This window comes from Cynocephalus volans, chromosome 11 (assembly GCF_027409185.1).
Source record: "Cynocephalus volans isolate mCynVol1 chromosome 11, mCynVol1.pri, whole genome shotgun sequence".
NCBI classification, from domain to species: Eukaryota; Metazoa; Chordata; class Mammalia; order Dermoptera; family Cynocephalidae; genus Cynocephalus; species Cynocephalus volans.
Window position 1 is genome coordinate 121,417,976 of NC_084470.1, and position 20,971 is coordinate 121,438,946.

The 20,971-nt window shown below is 40.6% G+C and overlaps 2 protein-coding genes across 6 annotated transcripts in view; both read right to left on the minus strand.

Moving 5' to 3' along the window:
- ZC3H11A (zinc finger CCCH-type containing 11A) overlaps window positions 1-7,702 on the minus strand; it is a 39,874-nt gene extending 32,172 nt beyond the window's left edge. Inside the window, exons 1-3 of one of the 5 annotated variants that reach the window (XM_063113579.1) lie at window positions 7,578-7,702; window positions 1,701-1,754; window positions 273-333 (exon numbers count right to left, since the gene is read on the minus strand). The gene's annotated coding sequence lies outside the window, so the exon portion shown is untranslated. Of the gene's footprint in view, window positions 1-272; window positions 1,755-6,877; window positions 7,012-7,577 lie in introns of those variants that run through there. The other 4 variants (XM_063113580.1, XM_063113581.1, XM_063113582.1 and 1 more) reach the window with 4 other exon arrangements.
- On the minus strand, window positions 2,253-6,868 carry ZBED6 (zinc finger BED-type containing 6). Its single transcript, XM_063113577.1, has one exon. The coding sequence runs from the start codon at window positions 5,858-5,860 to the stop codon at window positions 2,921-2,923; it is 2,940 nt and encodes a 979-aa protein (XP_062969647.1). The 5' UTR covers window positions 5,861-6,868; the 3' UTR covers window positions 2,253-2,920.
- Window positions 7,703-20,971: the final 13,269 nt, after the last annotated feature.

The following is a 20,971-nucleotide window of genomic DNA, read 5'->3' on the forward strand; positions in this document are numbered from 1 at the left end:
AAATGAATAAGTACACAGATCAACAGAAATTGAGAGTCCATAAATAAATGTGATTTATGAAAAAAGTGGCATCTGAAATTAACAACAAAAGGCCAGCCATTAGAAAAAAAATTTCTACTTCATACACAAAAGTTCCAGAAGAATAAAAGCAGGGATGGCAACAAAAAGTCTGAACGATGGCCATTTAATTTCTTACTAATCCAGGAAAATTATGCCTTAAATTACAAAAACGTTCACTCCTTTAATTAGAAAAGGCCCATTTTTCCACTTACATTAGCTGGTTGCTCTCAACAGGAACATCTGTGTCTTCAATGAGTTCCAATCTATTTACGCCTGTAGGTCGAACCAACACTCAATCCATGAATTAATAATAATGAGGCAGAAAGAATTTTTCTCCTCACATTGCCAAGGAAACCTCTCAGCCACAATTCAAACACAGGATGTGTTTTTAAAACATCTCCCAACTATTGAGAGATTAAGTCCATTCGAATAACCTTTGTCAGACTGGAGACAGCTAGGGTTAGTTATCTCCTCAAAAATAAAAAACAAAAAACAAAAAATAAAAAAAAGAAAGAAAGAAAAAAGAGTTCATTTAAAAATGAACTTGCGATTCAAAGGGTTATTAAAAAAGAAAAAGAAAAAAATCCATCTTCCATAGCCGAGTAATATAATTTAAAAAGAAAAAAAGAAAAAAGAAAAAAACCACCAAAATTCAATAAGATCCAATTTCTGGTCTTCAAGATATCTTCACCTATTAAGAAAAAAACAGAAACCTTCCCCCATCTTTATTATCTGTATAATAAAAGCATACTTGTATGTAAAAATATTAAGTGTTTCATGTATATTATATACATATACATATATACTGGTTTATACACACACACACATATACACAAACGTGTAGAAATAAAACATTTGGGTAAGTTTCCCCTTTTAAAATACACTATAAAAGCCTTTAGATTTGGGTTCATCATAAAAATAGTGAACTTACTTTTATATCAAAGTATTATGAAGTTAATGTTACACTAAATTTTGCCCAGGCCACAGAATAAAGACAAAGGGAAATCCTTACACATATATCAATGTGTATAATATGGATGTATGTATATCATCATCATCATCATCATCAGGGAGTGTTTAACCAAAAAAGATAAAAACGTATAGTTATGGAGTAACTACAGAGTGGTGCAGCAAGCTGTAGAAGGCAGAGCAGCATTATAGCCATCCTGAACTGGCACTGTCAAAACACAGAAAGCTTCTATCTAAGGGAAAATTTTTTTCTTCTTTTATATCAACACCAATGTCACTGGCATGACATTCAATATTGGCCCTGCAAAGGCTTGCTTATGCAACCTAGTTCCAAGTTCTTTATCACTGTTGGCTACAGCTGAAGACTTTGTAATTATCCATTTACTCCAGTTGGTAAAAGGGTAAACTTTTGGGGTTGAAATTTCATTTCACAATGGTACATTTACCATTTAAGAATATCCAAAAAAACCAAAATCAAAACAAAACAAAACAAAAAAAAAACTATTTTGATACATAGAAATGAGTTCTAAATTTTGAAAACAGTGCAGTAACAAAGCAATTGTGATTCTTATGTAATAAATACTACATAACTTCTAGGCTAAATCTTCCCAAATACTATCCAAGACAAAACTAAAATCAAAACTTAAAAAAAGTGGACACCTTTTACTCACACTTAATACTAGTCAATTTTCCAGGAATTTTTTGGGCAGGGAATATCCCCAAATCTAAAATGAAAAAAAGGAAAAATTGGGATCTTACATTAGTTATTCGGTCTGAAACTCTTAATAGACTTTTACTAAAAGTCATCATTTTCTGGCCTCCCACTCAATCACAGAAACATACTTTGAGTGGAAAGGGACCTTAAAGATCACTGAGATCAATTCACTCATTTCATTCACCAATGACTTCTAACACACCAAATACTGCTTATTTTCAGTTAAGAATACAGTGGCCAAAACAACCTCACAATTAGTTAAGAATACAGTACTACGAATCATTAAGTATGTTTTTAAAAAGATCACCTAAAATTAGAGAAACATTCTTTGGGAAAATGCATACTGGGTTTGTAAAAGTATGCACGTAGGGTTTTCATTCCAATTCCCATTTGATCCTTTTCAATTTTTGCAAACTTTTAATTATGTATTTACCCATAAATTATACAAAAGCACCTATACATTCTTTTATTATTTTTATACTACTTTATAAATGTTGAAAAAGGCAATTCAAAAACTAAAAGTAATTTTTCCTAATTTGTTTTGTAACAGTTCCCTTTTACATATGTCCAATGCTAAATATAAAGGGTAACTCTTATCATACTCAGTAATCTGAAATTATAAACTGACCAGTATGAGGAGGAAATTAGAAATTCCCAAATATAAAACAATTTCATAGGCTTACTTTCTGCTAAGTTGTAAGTAAGCATCAGGGTTCTAAAGAAGTAGAAAAATTGGTGGTGGGGGGGGGAACGTGAGGAGGAATGCCAGCTTGGTACATTTCTTTCTCACTTCATTGGTTTTAGAGCAATCAAACGTCTCATGTTAGGGGAAACTTTTACTTAAAACCAATTACTAGGTCAATCTACTATCCAGAAGTAGCCTAAGGCCTTTTAATGCTGCACTATATATTTTTTTTAATTAAAAATATCTTCTCTCTCAATTGGTATAAACAAAATTTTCAAGTGCTAATTACATTGACTTGCAATTGTGAAATCTTTAATCTTCATTTTATCAACATTATATTGCCTGAGGAATTTTCAGCCCTTTTTGTGTTTTCAGGTTTCCCCAGATTTGTTTTTTAAAGAATCAGTATGACTATATTTAACAACTATAGCAATTTAGGATACAGTAAAAGCAAAAAGTTGCCCATTTTAAATGGAGAAAGGAAACAGAAATTAAGGTAATATTTCTTTTTCATTGCTTTGAACAACTTCATTCTCAGGATCCCAGCTAAGAACCAATGTAGAATAATCATAGTTAACATTTTTCAAGTTCATTTTCAGAAACATCAGCTGTTCTATATTGTCAAAGTCCAGGCTCATGATCTGCTTTGGATGAAAGTGGCTATTTGTGGTAAAGATACATTCAGATTGCCAACTACACATGGGGCAACTTAGATAATGAATGGCAACTTGGGTCAAAGCTGGCCATATGCTCACCTTCCTTTGCCAGTAACTTAAAGGGTCATCACCTCCTGAGAGCTCTGAATACTTCTCTTTGAAATACTCATCCACTACTGCTATAGCAGAAGGAAACATAAAGCTTTTGCTTCCAATGGTAACACTGTCTGCAGCTGAGCTATCAATGGAACCTGAATTGGAAGTTCCTTCTTTTGCAGATGAGGTAAATGAATCAGCTCCTACTGTAACTGAGGAACCAGAAGCTTCTGAAGTTGCAATTTGGCAGACCTCTGGCGAAGATTCCATATAATTACAAACCTCTTCAGCAAGGATCTGCTTGTAAGTTTCTAAATCAGCACCTTGAGGAAAAAAGTCTTCCAAACTGTTTTTAAAGCAAGGATCTAACAAAGCAGCCAAGATACAGGGCTTAGATTTGAGCATGGCACTTAGTAGGGTGTCAGTTTCAAGTTTGAAAGATAAACTGTCCACCAGATTGAGGGCCTGAGTAATACCTCTGACTTGAAAATCGTCTCTGAGTTTCTGCAGGGAAAGGAGTAGATGATGGATTAGGGGTAGCACCTGATTCAATCCTGTAGTCTTCACACTCACTTTCTGGGTGGCCTCCTCAAATGGCTTAAGAATATCACAAACATAAGTCATCAGAGTCCACTGAAGGGAGGTAAGCACAACTCCACTGGCTCTACCGAGACTATGGTGAACTGAGTAGCAATGCTCCAAAAGCCATTTTAACATATAAAAGGTAGAAATCCAATGGCCAGTTTCATCCTGCTTCAAATTCTTCCATGGAAGTTGGTGATCATTTTGGAACTCTTGCAGTATCTGACGTGCCTTAACAGAATGACTAAAATGATGGCAGGTTTTCCTAGCAGCCACTAACATATTCTCAATGCTTTTGTGCTCACAGAAAAAGTCCTGAATGACTATATTTAAACAATGCAGGAAGCATGGCACGTGGGTAAAACCACCATCTCTGATTGCATGTACCACATTAGAAGAATTGTCAGAGACAATGAAGCTAGGGATAAGGAAATTAGGAGAAAGCCACAGACCAATCTGGTCATTTAATTCTTGTAAAATGTTGGTTACCAAACAGTCTTTGGCCAACCCTATAACACAAAGCACCGCCCATTTTCTGAAGTTGGGAATCCTGTCATTATTGGGAGAAGGTGCAGTTTCCAAAGAGACCCAGTGTACAGTCACAATGAAATAGTCAGTGGATGGGTCATGGGTCCATATGTCAACAGTCAAGTGGATCTTTTGGCTCTGAACATTCTCTAAAGTTAAGAAAATTTTTTCTCTGACACAATCATATAACTGAGGTACAGCCTTAGTGAAAAAGTAAGCCTCTGATGGCAACCTGTAGTCAGGGGCCACAATCTGCATGAACCTCTGAAAGGCTGGGGTTGAGAAGTAATTGTAAGGATGCATATCCTCCACAATCATTTGAATAATTGCCTGACTTATTCGACTTGAGACTGGATTTTCACAATATGTTGTTTCTCTCTCCTGTGCATGCATCAGAGTGTCTTGTTCTGCAAGAGGAATAGGACTCTCAGATCTATTTTCAACCTCTAACACAGGAGGCTCATCTGAATCAGAGTCACTAAGGTCCTCAGCTGTTAAATCTTGGCTGCCTGTAGACTTCTCCCCATGCAAAGTATCGCTCAAGAGATCATTTCTCTCAGTCTCTGCTTCATCTAATCCATCTCCAACAGCACCATTGTCTTTGTTGGCAACAGCCCAATGGATGGGATGTGTGGCCTGCAGGTGTCGTTGAAGTGTTGAAGTTCCTAAGTGGGAACCAGGCCTACCTCGGCTCACACTTCTTTTACATATATTACACACAGCTCTCGAGATGTGTTGAGGATCAGTATAAAAAAAATTCCAAACTGCAGATGTCTTGGCTCTGGTTCCAGGAATTAAAGCATGCTTGACAATGTTACTTTTGATGAGAAATCTCCCTCTTTCTGCCCTCAAGGCATCAGATGCTGATTTACCACGTTTCTTACCCATTCTATTATCCTCTAATGGATCACTAGGAATATATTCAAAGCTTCCACTGCTTCCAGAAGAGGGAGATAAAGATACATCCAAGGTAAACTCCTCCTCCCCACTAGTGACTCCAAACTTGTTGGCTCTGGTCCAGTGAGGTGAATGCCTTGCCTGCAGATGTCGTTGAAGAGTAGATGTACCAAGATGGCTGCCTGGTTTACCTCTGCTGACACTTTTTTCACAAAGGTTACAAATAGCCCGCCAGGTGTACTGGGGGTCAACGTGAAAGAAGTGCCACACAATGGATGTCTTGGCTCTGGTACTAGGTAGATAGATTTGTTTTTCTATATTGCTTTCAAAAAGACTTTCTTCATCCTGCTCGGGGGCACTGGAAGCTAACAAAGCTGGGGCATCTGCAACAGGCCTTCCAGATCCCAAATCCTTACTAAACTTTTTGGCAAGGATCAATTTTTTTCGGCGCCTTTTCCCCTTAATCCGCAAAGCCTTCTTTCTTTTCTTTTTAGCAGGCAATTTTGCCTCTTTATCCACTCCTTCTGCCACCATCTTTCCCTCTACCACAACTTCTGCATCTGTATTAGAATTAATAGGAACACATCCCAAAATGCCAGCACCACTAAAAGTGCTGCATCTTCTGCCAGGAGAGAGCGAGGAAACTGGTACACTTAGAGTACATACACTCATTCTCTTTATGTCTCCAAAATTCGTACTGGAATCTATTAGCAGGTTTATTACTCAAGCAGAAATATAGCTGTTCCCCTCTACTTGCATGATCTTCTCTCCAATTTCTATGGGGAGTCAAATTCCTTTTGCACCAATGACTTACAAGCCAGGTTATTTTTGGAGGAAAAGTGACAGCAATGGAGAACATTCCCAAACTCTTTCTTAGAGGGCTTTAAGACCCCTCCCAACTTTCTGAATTCTGAATTTAAATAGTCCAGTGTCCTCATGTTATAGAGAAAAGAACTGAGGCCCACTTTCCTAGAGTCATAGAGTTGATTAGTAGCAGCTAGAAGCCAGGTCTTCAAATCCCAGGTTCATGTTCTTTCTGCTTCATCAAGAACCATATCTGATTGAAATGCCTTCAACTTTAAAAATGTATTTTTTTTTATTATGCCTCATGACAGCAACATCAATTTCTCCTTAATTCTGAAATTAATCATTTTCAGGAAGTTTCATTTAAACAAAAACATAGTGCATCATTCAACATTCATCATTTAGGACTATGATTTGACCCAAAAAGTCAATTGTGGAAAGCTAAGTCAGACTCCACATACTGGTCATTAATGGCAAATGCTAGGTGAGCCCTTTCAGCTCTAACTAAAAGTAATACTATTTGGTAGGATGTGGGTGGCTAAAAAAATGCTTTGAAGAATAGAATTAAAAAAACAAGGTTACAAGCTGCATTTTTAATCTACTGTTTGTATGCAAGTTTACTTTACAGATATTTTTAGACTGGAGAAGCTTTAGAGCCTGTAAATAAGTAACTCAGAAGTTGGACTCTATATGAACAGCAAAAACTGAAATACGACCTTTAAACCACTTCCATTCCTTTTCGATTGATCCCTCCCTTCCCCCAATACCTACATACATTTACCCTAAAAAGCATCGCTATCACTAGCTCCACAGCCTACTTTTCTCAAGATCCAGAAACAAGGCCTGGAAGATGACAATATAGGCCTTCCCCATAGGAATCCGCACCGATTATAGGAGTTTAGGGGGTTTTCTTCATTACGGTTTCACCAATCCTACAAGGAGAACGGAAGTGTCCCTGTAGCTCTTGACTCCGATGCTGAGGACTTGGGGGTGGTAGTGTAATTAGGGTGGGGAATGGGTGTAGGATACCGGAATTAAGTCGGTGGCTTTCTGTATGTGGAGTTTGAGAAAATCTCCAAAGTAGTGGGACCCTGGAGAGGAATGAGAGGAGGTAAATTCAGCTCCTGGCGCTCAGTCTGATTTAGGCAGTGAGGGTCCGCCAGACTAGAGACATTGTTGCCCCGAAGAAAACAATCTAGCGTCAGATCTCTCTCTCCGGGAGTCGGGGAACAGTCGGCTTTCTGGGGCTGCTCCGGGATCCCGCAGTTTCGCCAACACCGGATGTGGGGGAAGGGAGGAAGGAGCAGGCGCCGTGAGGGAGTGAGGGAGGGGGTGGAGTGGGGGTGAAGGGAGGTGGGGTGGATGGGAAAAGTGAGCGGGAGCCGGGGCTCCCAGCCCGCCCCGGCAAGGACCGCGGCCGGGAGGTGGGGGAAGGGGTCGTTACGGCGGGGCTGATGGACCCGCTCTGACTTCCCGGACTAGGCCGCGACCCAAGGGCGAGGGGAGGCCGCTGCCACTCCCCTCGCCCTCTCCCCCACCTCCCCGGCCCCAAGCCACCCGGGAATCAAAAAACGGGTCTAGTTACCAGAGAACAGAAACTTTACCGAACCGATGACACTAGCCCCGATTCCCGCTTGCTGCCACGTCTTTCTTCTTTCTTAGCCGCTGCCGCCCGCCGTCCTCACAGCAGCAACACCAGCAGAAATCCAAGACTGCCAGCGTCAAAGATGGCGCCCGGCCTCAGGCTCGTTTCTAAGGCCCCGCCAGTGAAAGTGCCAGCACGACGCAAGGCGCAAGGATTCTGGGAAATGTAGTTTCCTTTGTGAGGTAATGCCTAAGATGGCTGGGGGGGGGGGGGGGTCACAGGGTCACGTGAGAGGGGAGGAGCTGGGTCGGGGGGCGGAGCCGGGTCGGGGGAGGAGCTGGGTCGGGGGGAGGAGGCCTTCCTTCCCAAGGAATTCATTTTAGGTAGGGGGCTGTTGAAACCGTCTTTAGTAAAGTTTTGTTTTTGTTTTTGTTTTTTTAATCAAATGAGGCATAAGTGAAAAAGCCGGAAGAACTGTGTATCAGACAGTAAGTGCTCAGTTCGTTCTTACAAAGTGCTTCGAATAAATTGTCCGAACCGTGTATAAATTTGACTTAGAAATAAATGAACTACGTTTTCCATGCAGTGTTGAAGAGTATGTGCGTTTGTTGTTTGAAGAAGTGAAATTAGGCTTTGGAGGAGTTTCTCTTATTTCTTAAAACGAATTTATGTATTGGGAAAGTAATTCATGCTCGTTAGAAAGTTCATGGTCGGGGGAGATAAGGAAGACTGTCACCAGTCGCTTCCCCACTTCATTGTTAACATCATCCGGGATTTTACCATTTGAATGTTTTTCCCCCTAATTATAAAAGTAATACACAAAAGTGGCTTTTAAAAAATTTAAATAATACAGAAATATATAGAGTAGAAAGTTTATATATTAATCTCTTTCCTAAAAAATAATCTCTCACTAATTTAGTATATTTCTTTTCCAACTTTTTGTATATACTTAAATATATTACACTGAGCAAATACGAGCCCAAGATCCTCCTGGGTTAGTGGCTCTGCAGATCTTGCTTAGTTGGCAACATTTTACCTAACTTGGATAAAAGATACAGTTCTGCTACGAAGAAAGGATATATATACTTGATGGTAAATCAGATGGGACTCCAGGCACCTTTTATTTCCTCCTGAGCTTGTTCCGCCAGGACCCAGCTTGGAGTGGGAGTCCTAACCCCTGACTGCGGACCTATCAGGGCAGAGTTCTGAGTCCCCTCACACTTGAGCTTTTATCTCCTTTCAAAGTGAGAAGCAAAAATAGAAAATAGAAATAAATTTTAAAAAAAGAAACAGTGAGAAAGCCACATTAGAATCCTACCTTCAATCCTTGCCTTACATGACAATATTCTGTGATTGCCATGTCAACCAATCCTAACAAGCAGGTTTCTGGAAACCATTTTCTGTGCCACAACCCCTAGGATTTTTTAATTTAACAAAGGGCTCTCCAAACAACTTAAGGGTTTTCCAGCCTAGGCCTTTGCAAGTTGCAGTCCTGGCCTGACTGGTATGCTGTATGTAGTTTATCAAATCCAAAGTATCATTGATTGTAAGATATGTTCTTATTTTATGGCCCTCTAACAGAAGAAAAAAAAAAAAAAACCTGCCAATTAAACTCTGACAGGCCACTGATCAGAGATGTTAAAATCAGAAAGGGTGTGCATCTTAGAATGAATGAAATACAATATTGTAAAAATAAGAACAGGCTAAAACAATGCATATTGTTTTACAATTTGCTTTTTTCACTTTACAATATATCTCAAATAACTCTTTTTTGAAAAATGTTAACATTCATACATATTTGTGGGGTGTGGTGTATTGTTTCAATACATGTATATTAATCTTGAATACTTCTTGTGGTCTTAGAGGCTACCACATTATTTTATAATAGTTCCCATCCCACTGTTAGGCTCTTTTTCCCATTTGTCACACAAGTCCCTTATTGATGGAAATAATCATGTTTGTTTCCATTAGTCTCTCCTAAAGTGGAAAAGAAAAATAATAGGGTAATAGGGACATTGAAGGAGAGGCTATTGAAAGAGGGAGAACTAGTTGGGAGACCCTCTCAGGGCCAGGGGAGTGTGTACATGGGGATCACCCTATGTATGCATACAGAATTTTCAGGGGTATGTGTGGGCTTGCGCTTCGTATGTTATAAGGGGGTAAAGAACCTAGACCAAAGGTACAATACCAGATTCCCCCTACCTATGCTGCGCCTCAAATTCTAAATGCATTTCAGTCTCTAGACCTCTTCAGTAAATAATTGACAAAACCTTTTAGGATGTTCAGTGTGCTTTTGCTTTGAGAGCAAAGGTTTTGTAGAGCCCTCTAGAAAAAGAATGCAAAATTATGGACACAAAATTAGGTTCAGAAGTTACTATTTATTTAAACTAGGAAAGGAAATCACAACAAATTATACTTAAAAAAAAAACCCCAAACTTTAGGGCTAGCCGGTTCTCAGCTGGTTAGAGCATGGTGTTATAACACAACGGTTAAGGGTTTGAATCCCCATACTGGCCAGTTGCCAAAATAAATAAATAAAAATTAAAAGAACTTTGTGCCACATACATTACAAACAAAAAAGACTTTTTTTTTTTAGCAATAAACTGACATGCTGCTATAATATTCTATGATACTTTTTTTCTATGTATGTGGCTGCATACTCTTTGCCTCCTCATATGACAATTTTGTAATATTTTCTACAAAAATAAAAAGATAAATAAGTCTTCCTCTAGCATCTTTAATAAAAATAATTTTATCAATGGTACTTTAAAGAAAAGTTTCTTTCAATGTCATGAAAATTATAGAATTGTTGACAAATTTGGGAAAACTATCAATTTTCTTAACATTTATAAGCACTAAGACTATTGAATTATTTAATGAATTATTTTCCTTTTTACCTTATTTTTATAGCAGTGCGGATAGTTCACATACCTCCCCCCATATACATGCGCACACAGTTTCTGTTATTATTAACATGTTGCATTAGTGTGGTACATTTGTTATAGTTATGAACCAATATTGATCTATTATTATTAACTCAATCTTACATTAGGGTTCCCTTTTTGTGTTGTACAGCTCTATGGTTTTGCCAAGTGCATAATGTCATGTATTCACTATTACAGTATCATACAGAATAATTTTGCTGCCCTAAAAATCCTCTGTATTCCACCTGCTTATCACTTTCTTCCTCCTTCCACCCTAAAAACCTGTTAACCACTGATTTTTTTTTTCCCGTTACCTCAAATGTTTATCATTTATTTGTGTGGGGAACATTCAAAATCCTCTCTTCTAGCTAATTGAAGGTATACAATAAATGGTTGTTAATTTTAGTCACCCTACACTAGATATTGTTCCTCCTACCCAGCTGTAATTTTGTATTGTTAACCTACCTCTCACGAGCCTCCCCCCGCTTCCAGCCTCTAGCAAGCTCCATTCTGTTCTTTCCTTCCATGTGATCAACTTTCTTAGCTTCCGCATATGAGTGAGAACATGCAGTATTTCTCTTTCTGTACCTGGATTACTTCTCTTAATATAATGTCCCCCAAGCTCATTGTGTTGCTGTGAATGACAAGATTTCATTCTTTTTTATGGCTGAATAGTATTCCATTATGTATATATATATCACATTTTCTTTATCCATCCATCTGCTGATGGATCTTTGAGTTGATTCCATATCTTGGCTACGGTGAATAGTGCTGCAGTAAACATGGGAGTGTAAATATCTCTTTGATATACTGATTCCTCTCCTTTGGATATATACCCAGTGGTGGGATTGCTGAATCATACGGTAGTTCTATTTTTAGATTTTTGAAGACCCTCCATTACTGTTTTTCATAGTGGCTATTCTAATTTACATTCCCATGAGCAGTGTATCCTTGTAAAAGTTCCCCATTCTCTGCATCCTTGCCAGCATTTGTTATTTTCCAACTTTTTGATGACAGCCATTCTTACTGGAATGAGATGGGTAATTTATAAAGAAAAGAGGCTTATTTTGGCTCATGATTCTGGGACAGCTGTATCTGGTGCAGGCCTCAGGCTGCTTCCACTCATGGCAGAAAGCAGCCAGGCAGCCTGTGTGCAAGTAAGTCACATGGTGAGAGAGGGAGCAAGAGAGAGAGGGAGGTGCCAGGCTCTTTTTAACAGCCCCTTCTCATGGGAACTAATCCATTCCCACGGGAGCTCACTCACTCACTCCACAAGGAGAACATCGATCTATCCATGAGAGATCTGTCCCCATGACCCAAATATGGCTCTACCTCCCAACACTGCCACATAGGGCATCAGATTTCAACATGAGCTTTGGGGAAGCAAATATATCCAAACTATATCAAGGGCCCTGAAGGTTAAGCTTCATTAGTGTCATGGTAGAGCCCCCTCTCTTTGCAAAGTGGTAGGATGTGTCGACTGTGAAGTCATATGATCTGGACTCAAATCCTGACCTGTCCTTCACCCTGAAGCTCTAGCCAGCTCTGTGGGCTCCACAAGCTGGAAGTATCCCTCTGCTTATACCCATCCATATTAGAGAATAGAACGGGAGGGTAACCACCAGATAGCTAGTCCTTTCCCTGACCCAGTGTTCACACTACTAATATTCTGCCCCTTTCTATTCCTGCCTTTAGGTCTCAGCTGTCTGACGTAAGTGGGGAAATAGGGACCAACAGATCCTTCTAGCAAGAAGCCTAGATGGGCGTCACAAATACCTGCTAACTGCAACTGATATATTTTAAACTTCTTTCTCTACGTACCTAGGGATACAAAGTGGAGTGGGGGGAAGGGGGATGGGGAGGGAGGTTGGGGATAACTGGGTGGGGGACATGGGGTATAATCACAATTTATGGTAATGGGCATGCTGCCACTATGGATCTGGCCATCATATCTTGGGCACAAGTGGTGACAATCAGCTTTGTACTCCATGAATATTCCTAACCAATAAAACAAACAAACTTCTTTCTCTAGCTGCAAGACCTGGACTGGTATCATTGAAATCAACCCTCCTAGGACTGCCTTCCCCACTTCCCCAGTGCTTCCTTATGCTGTTTTATTTCCTCAAATACAATTTTTTCTTGGTATGTAACTTTGGAATGAGGTGACTGTGGTTTTGTTGGGTGAAAAAGAGCAGACTAGGTTCTCACTCTCATCGTCATCATCTACCTTATACTGAGAACCTGCCTATGTTTAAGGTCACTGTACCGGGCATGTAGAGAAATCTCAAATAGGCACCGTGTGTGCCCCCTGCCCGTATGGAACTTAGAGTTTTTTCTGGAAGACATGATAAATATGAAAATAAGTAACTACCAGGCAATGTACACCAAGTGTCAAGCCATGTTTAGATTTGAGATTACAAACTGAAATGCTTACCTGAGCCAGGCACATGTATATATGAGTACGGTGAGCCAGATGTAAGAATACAACTTGAGAATGCATGCCCTAGCTAAGGGGCCAGCTGCTACCACTCAACTCTAGCCTGTTCTCCCCAACAGGGGACGCAGTTTTACCATGTCTTCTGATTTTTCACAAAAAGCTAGAAATTCAGATGTTTGGTGTAAGTTCGGCAGCTAGTTTGAACAAAACAAAGAAAATCACTTCATGAGTTGGTCTGCAACCTCTACGTCAGTTCTAGGAGAGTTAGAAAGGAGGAGGTGGTCACTGAAAAGTGTAGTGTTTTAGGAATTACTTTCTGAAGGGAATGAGATGAGCTTGACTTTAAAGTAGGACAGAGGTGAGATGTAAGTGAGGAGGAGGAAAGAAACTATGTCAGGGAGATCCCTGACAGGGTAAGGAGAGAAATCCAGACGAGAAGAGTCTGCCGGTTATAGGAAGAGAGAACATTGGACAGGTGGGCTGGAACTAGATTGTGGATGGCCTCGAATGCTGGGAAGGCATTTGAATCATATTCCATTGACCATAGGAATTCTTTGAAGGCTTTGGAGCAGAAACAAAAAGGTAGAGAATGTTGACACTTGCAAAGTTGTTTCGGAAAGGCTGAAGTAGTGGTGATGTTGGGCAGGAGTAACTGCAGTCAACAAAAGCATCAATCATCAGAACTTTTCTTTCTTGATCTTGATCTGCTATCCTCTCATGTCTTTTTTGTCTTTTTTTTTTTTTTTTTTTTTTTGGTGGCTAGCTGGTCCTTGACCTTGGTGTTAAAAGCACCATCTTATAACTTCAATTTGTCCTTCTCTAGTTGTTCCCCAAATCCTAGTAACATACATGACTCCCCATCTATTAAAAGGGGGAGAGGAGCATTATATATAATATTCAATCCTTGTTTCTCTCTGGTAAACCTAATCTCTCACCTTATCTTTTTTGCCAGATTCCTTGACTACTTTTTCACTTCTCATATACTCTTCAATCTGTTTCATTTGGATTTATGTCCTCGTGTCTTCTCTGAAATTAGGGTCATTAATTTTAAATCAAATAGATAGTGACTTGTCCAAGATGTCACTGCTGGTAAGTAGCAATATCATGTTTTGAACCCAGATCTGTCCAACTCCAAATCATTATGCCGTCATTTGACCTCGTTCACCATTTTCTTCTTCCTTAAACTCCTCCTTCCTTGATTTAAAGGACAAAACTCTATCTTGGTGTCCTTTCAAACTCTCTGGCTGCCTGTTCTCTCGTCTCAGCAGGTTCTCCTTTCTCTATCCCTTCCTTAATGATTGATGTTTCCCAAGATTGAGTCCTCAGCCCTCATCTTTTCTCACTCTACATTCTCTCCCTGAGTTGTCTCATCTATTTCTATGGTTTCAACTATGAGCTTATTATATGTGGTGACTCTGACCCAGATCTACCAAAGACTGACATCGTCTCCTTGTTCCCAACATCTCTTCTTCGTCCTGAAGCCTTTGTCTTCATGAATGGCACCAGCCCCCATTCACCTAGTTACTGAGGCCAGAAATCTGGGAGTTATAAAGGACTCCTTCTTTTCCTTACCTCTCATGTCCAAATACTTATGATTTTTTTTTTTTTTTTTTTTTTGGTGGCTGGCTGGTACAGGGATTGAACCCTGGACCTTGGTATGTTAGCACCATGCTGTAACTAACTAAGCTAGCCAGCCAGCCATGTCTTATTGACTTTACCTCCTAAATATCTCTTGCATCTACATTTTCTTTTTCATTCCTATTACTTCTGTTTAGTTTAGGCCTTTATCACTTGTTATTTTCCAAATTACTGCCACATTCTTCACTGGTTTTGCTGCTTCTCCATCTTGCCGTTTCTTTAACTGTCCTTTCAGTCTGCCGCAGAATTTCCCTTTCTATGCAAATAAAAACACATACACATTTGCTTATGCATAGAAAAATTTCCAGGAGACTCAACAGTGGTTAACTGAGGAGAATAGGACTGGACCTTTAAGGTGAAAGGAGACTTACTTTTTATTGTATATTCTTTTTTTTTTTTTTTTTAAAGATGACCGGTAAGGGGATCTTAACCCTTGACTTGGTGTTGTCAGCACCACGCTCTCCCAAGTGAGCTAACTGGCCATCCCTATATAGAGATCCGAACCCGTGGCCTTGGTGTTATCAGCACCACGCTCTCCCGAGTGAGCCACGGGCCAGCCCTTTATTATTTATTCTTTTGTGCTTTGCAAATTTTGTCTTACTATATATGTGTTACTTTTATTATATAAAAACTAGTTTTTTAAAAAAACTCTAGGGACTTATGGTCAAGATGGTGGAATAGACAGTCCCCAGTGTCACTCTCTCCTGCAAATCAACCAATTTAAAACTATAAAAAAGCAATGACAGCCAAGCTGGGGCCGCTAGAGCTCAGGGGAAGAGGAGGAGAGACCTATGGAGTGCATGAAGGCAGAAGAAGCCACAATGAAAGAAAGAAAAAACTGCTCGGACTGTTTCAAGCCCTGGCTGTATCCAGGCTGGAGCTGCTGAGCACACGGAGCAGGAGCTGGAAAAAGCCACAACTGTGGCCTCCAGATGAAGTTGCTTGGAGGTGGCAGGGGAGAAGAGGACCTTGGTGACCCCCAGGCCAGCAAGAGCACTAATAGGTTTCCTGTGGACTGACATAGGAGCAAAGAGCCACAACAACTGAAGAAAAGGAGCCACTCAGAGGCCAGTGAGTCATCGCAAGGGACTGGCGCATGGCCCATCCTATGGGAAGTGTTTGCAGCATGGGTGGTGGGGGAGACTGGCCCACCGGGAGAACACTGGGACATAACAAGGACAGATGACCTGCACCCCAATCAGTGAAGGACCACTCAGAGGAGACTGGTCAAGAATATAGAATTGCATGGAGTGCAGTTTGATGAATAGACTTAGGCCCAGACCAGAGTTTCAGACCTCTCGAGAGCTGGAAGTACCTGTAAAGTCAACCACTAAAACCTGAGCTCCACAAAAAGCCTTCCCTAGGGAATCAGCAACGAAGCAGCAATCTAGCTCAACCACAGAGCTCAAGTACCAGTCCCCACAGGAATTTCCCCCATTTTAGAAGTAAGCAAAGGACAACAAATTAGTTCCAGCACAGAGTTTAAATGGTGGGAACAGCAAACAATCCAACACAGAACTGAAAGAAAACACAAAGTACCCACAACCAGAGACAAAGTTTCATATTAACTAGCAAAGATCTCATTTTACCATCATCACCTGTAACACATAGAAGGACTGGAAGTCCCCTGGGATACCAAGCCAGAAAGTGGGGAGGGCCAGGGGCCTCAGCCATGCCCCCCAACACCCATAACCAATCCCAAGGGTGGGGGATAAGAGCCTTGGCCATGGCCCCTCCATGAACAGCCAGCCCAGCAGTGACCACCAAGCCACAACAAGAAGGGCCCTGGGTTCCTGAGCCGAGATGGTGGGGGGTGAGGGCTTTTCCACACCCCCCTGACATCTGTACCCAGCCCAGCAATGACCAAACCACCCCTGAAAGCCCCCCAGTCTCCCCTATGGGAAAGAGGAGGGTGCCACAGGCCTCAATCCCACCTCTCCTTCTCCCTCCTTCTTCCATCCCATTTCCTTCCCCTCTCCCCTCTCCCCCTCCCTCCCACCTGCTCTGCAACAACATTTTAGAATGTAAAAAATAATATTACTAAAATTTCATTTTCTTTAAAAAAACAAAATAAACAAAAAAACCCTCTACACTCTGACCCAGAAATGCCACACCTAGACATTTATCCTATAAGTTGTACTCACACATGAGCAAAAATGACGTATGTACAAGGATATGATATAACCTAACTGCCTGTAAATACAATAATGGCTAAATACAGTAAGTAGTACAGCCATGCAATAAAGTTATATGCCAGCATTAAGAAGAATGATGTGCTTTGTACTATGTACCTTTGTAGTAATGTGAACTGATATGCAAAAGAGTACTATAAAATGTTACTATTTGTATAACACAGAACTTCTCTGGAAGAATTCACAAGAGAACCCAACAGTAATTGTCTTTACTGAAGGAGGAGGGGAACATGGAGAACCTGGTAGATGGGATGGGAAGGAGCTTACTTTTCACTGGCTTATATGTTAGTGTTTGAATATTGTACCATGTTTACATATTAACCTACTCAAAAAAATTCCAAGACATACAATTTTAGTAAGTAATATGATGCATCTCACGAGAAGAGGCGTAATTCACTTGGATTGTCCTATACTATAAAAACTATTTTGCTTCTCTGCAAGCTTGTGTATCACTGTGAGGAATGAGTTAATACTGATCCCTTGCAGATGCACAGTATTACACAAAATGAAGGGAGGTTATGCTAGTAATGACTTTAGTTCTGCATTTCTTGATGGCTGGCTAAGTAGTATTGTTTCATAGAGGACAGACTGTGATATGTATGGTATAACTGAAACTCTCCTTGTCACTCCTCTTAGCGTTTCTTCCATGTTTACAAACATGACATTTCTGTGTTGTAAGATCTTTAAAACAGAGTATAGACATGTCCCTTAATTTGGACTTACCTAGAAATCAAAGCAATTCCAATTCTTCATTTTAAAACTAAACTTAGAATTAAAATTTACTCCCCTATTAAGCATTTTTTATATGCTGCCCGTTACCTTTAGGATAAATTCTAAGCTTTTATTAATAAGGCCTTTCAAATCTTACTCCTGCCTACCTATTCATCATGAAATCTTACCACTCCACCCCCTCCAGTTCTTTGTTCTGTCGTGTTGAATGACTTGCAGTTCCCTCAGTGTGTCTTATTTTATCAAGCCCCCAGACTTTTGCATATGTCTTTTCTTCATCTTCAATTAACGTACTGACTGGTTACCTCTGGGTTCCAGAAGCCTGTGCCCTGTCACATGGTTTAGGAATTGGCTCATTGCTCATTTGCTTCTCTGTATATACTGTGAGTTCATTGAGAGCAGCAACAAATGTCTTGCTCATCTTCATAGTCCCAGTGCCTGAAGGCACTCAAGATATGTTTGAATGAAACTAGGATCTGGTTGACAAGGGAGCAGGGTTTGAAGACCAAGGAAAGGAGTTTGGATGATTACAAATAGAGAGCCACTGTTTCTTGTGGAAGGGACTGACATGACAAAATGGACTGGGGAAGAGAGATACTGGAGGGAGTGAAATTTGTATCAAAAAATTTTTTTTCAACAAATTGAGTTTAATGATCTAATTGGATTTTGTTAGTGATTCATAGCTTCCCATCTGTGAACTAGGCACTCTAATGAGCTGAGCAGAGTAGGTGGGTTTATAGGCAGAAAAGGCTGAAGAAAGGAGAAACAAAGAACAAAAAGCAGATTAGTCATTACAAATTTACCTTCCTTACAGCATTAAAGCAGAGGGGACTTCCTTATCATGCCAGCTCAGACTGACTGGACCTTTCATGATTGGTTGCTGTGAATGTCCTGTCTTTTGGAAAACTGACCCATTTCTAAATTCAGTTTGATTATGTGGCACCTGGTGTGAGTGACTCCATTCAGGTTTAGTCTGGTCTGTTGGATCTTAGTGCAGGAGCTCAGTCCAAAACAATGGCTTCCCATAAATTTTATTTAACACTAGGTAGTCAGATGTTGGAAGTAATCTGGATGTGAAGAAATGAGGGCTAAGATTAGTGCTGCAGCCCTGGAATGGGTAGGAAAAGGCTGAGGAGAAACTGGTTTGGGGAGAAAGAGAAGTTTCTAGGGCAGAAACAGGCAATAGTAATAATAGTTCTCACTTATTAAACATCTGCACCATGTATATATATGCAAAGTGTTTCACAGGCCTAGCAGGAAATTTTGGCTGGACCTTGAGCTCTTGCTGAGAGGAGTTTAATGATGCTCCTCCCCTAGTGCGTCTATTTGCTTTTGGGGCTTGGTTGCTGTGGTTGATGGAATGGAATCCCTGACCTCTTTCCGTGTGTGTGTGTGTGTGTGTGTGTGTGTGTGTGTGTGTGTTACAACACTACACTCTAACCAAATGAGCTAACCAGCCAGCCCCTCTTGTATCTTTCTGCAACCATAAGTTTATTCAGAAACTGACCCATCCCACAAAACAGAGGGAATTAGAGCTCTGATCTCACTGAGATTTAAGGCTACAAAAACATGTCCGATGGATTGGGAGAGCCCAGCCAAAGTCAGTTCAGGAAAGGACAATCAGGTTCCCAGGAGGAAAATTCCTAAAAGGGAAAATGGCTTTGGGGCCATTGAATGAAACTCAGCTCAAAGGCTTAATGGGGAGGCCATTTAACAGTGTCTTGAGAGTGGAATTGAGGTGTAGATAGAAGGAGGTAACTCTGCAGGAGTGCATGTGTGTGAAATGAATAAGCTGTACCTCTTGAAGACCAGACAGCTATGCTGTGGGACAGCCCTGACTGGGTTTAATGAAGATGTAGTAGGTTCTCTTTCATTTCACAGAAGCTTTGCTGTCTGGGGAAACCTACAGAGGCCTACACTAAGTCCTTTAGGAATCCATAAACTAGAGTTTTATTCCTTTAGTACTTCTGGGGTTTGAGCCAAGAAATTGACACCACTGCTGTTGATGGGTTTCCAGCTCTACTGAGCAGTGGATATGTGGTTCTATTATTAGCAGTGGCAGCAGCTGCCTGGCTGCCCATGGCTGGGGTAGAGGCCAGCAAGCATAGATAACTTGGTTAGAATGGTATCTCCAAGGGGTTGTTAGGGCCCAGGAATTGCAGGGCACAGTTCTAGGGGTGTTTTAGTCTCCTGTGTTAGTCCATTTTCTGTAGCTGATAACAGAATACCTGAAACTGGGTAATTTATTTAAAACCAAAACCAAACCAAAACAAAAACCCCAGAATTTATTTCTTACAGTTTTGGAGGATGAGAAGTCCAAGGTCCAGGGAGCACATCTGGTGAGGGCCTTCTTGGTGGGGACGATATATCGTCCTGTGCCAATGCAGGGTATCACATAGAGTGGCTGAGCAAGACTACCTCAGTGTACTCACTTGCTCTCCTTATAAAGCCACTAGTCTACTCCCATAGTAACACATTAATTTATTAATTCATGAGAACATAGTCCTTATGATGCAGATACCTCTTAGAGGCCCCACTTTTCAAATATCATAGTCAATATTACCTACTCTCTTTACACTGTTACAAAGGGGATCAAGCTCCATCCATGATCTTGGTGGACATTCAAGTCACAGTATTTCCTTTTCATCAGTGGACTGGAGTAGCAAGCAGCAACCAGGGCTATTCATGGACACACAAGCACCATGAGGATTCTCAAAAACAAGAGCAGAAGGTAACCCCTGAAAAAGACTACAAGTTCCTGTTAGTCAAACAAGAAGGGGCTCAGCAACACCTGGAATCTTGTTAGAAATGCAAGTTCTCATACCCAACTTCAGACCTATTGTATCAGAAAAACTGTATTTTAACAAATCCTCTAAGTGATTCTAATAAACATTAAAGTGTGAGAACCAGTGGTAGAGTGTAACTGCAGAAATAAAATCATCTGAACTCAGGCTAATGATGGCTTGGATAGACTCTCTATAATCAGTAATCTTCAGAACAATCTACTTTACTGATGGAGAAACTGAAGTCACCATGTTGGCAAATCCAAGGACATGCTCTTTCTCACTCAACCTCTTAGTGTCATTGGCCACGGATGACCACTCCTTCTTGGAAACACTCTTCTCATGGCTTCTTTGATAACACTCTTGTGGTCTTGCTCCTACAGCACTGGGCATTCAGTCTCCTTTGCTGGCTCTTCTTCACTCCATTTTCCAATTGTTGGAGCCCCAGGGCTGAGACCTGCATCTCTATCCTTCCTCTATCCTGATTCTCTCCATAGGGGACCACTTCTAGTTCCATGGCTTAAAATACTGTCTATGGGCTCATGATTCCCCTAAAATCCAAATTATTCATCTAATTACCAACTTGACATCTCTACTTGGCTCACTTATAGTACCTCAAACATAATATATATCCACAGTAGAGCTCTTAATTCCCCACTCCCAAGTCTTTCTTCCTAGTCTTCCCCATCCC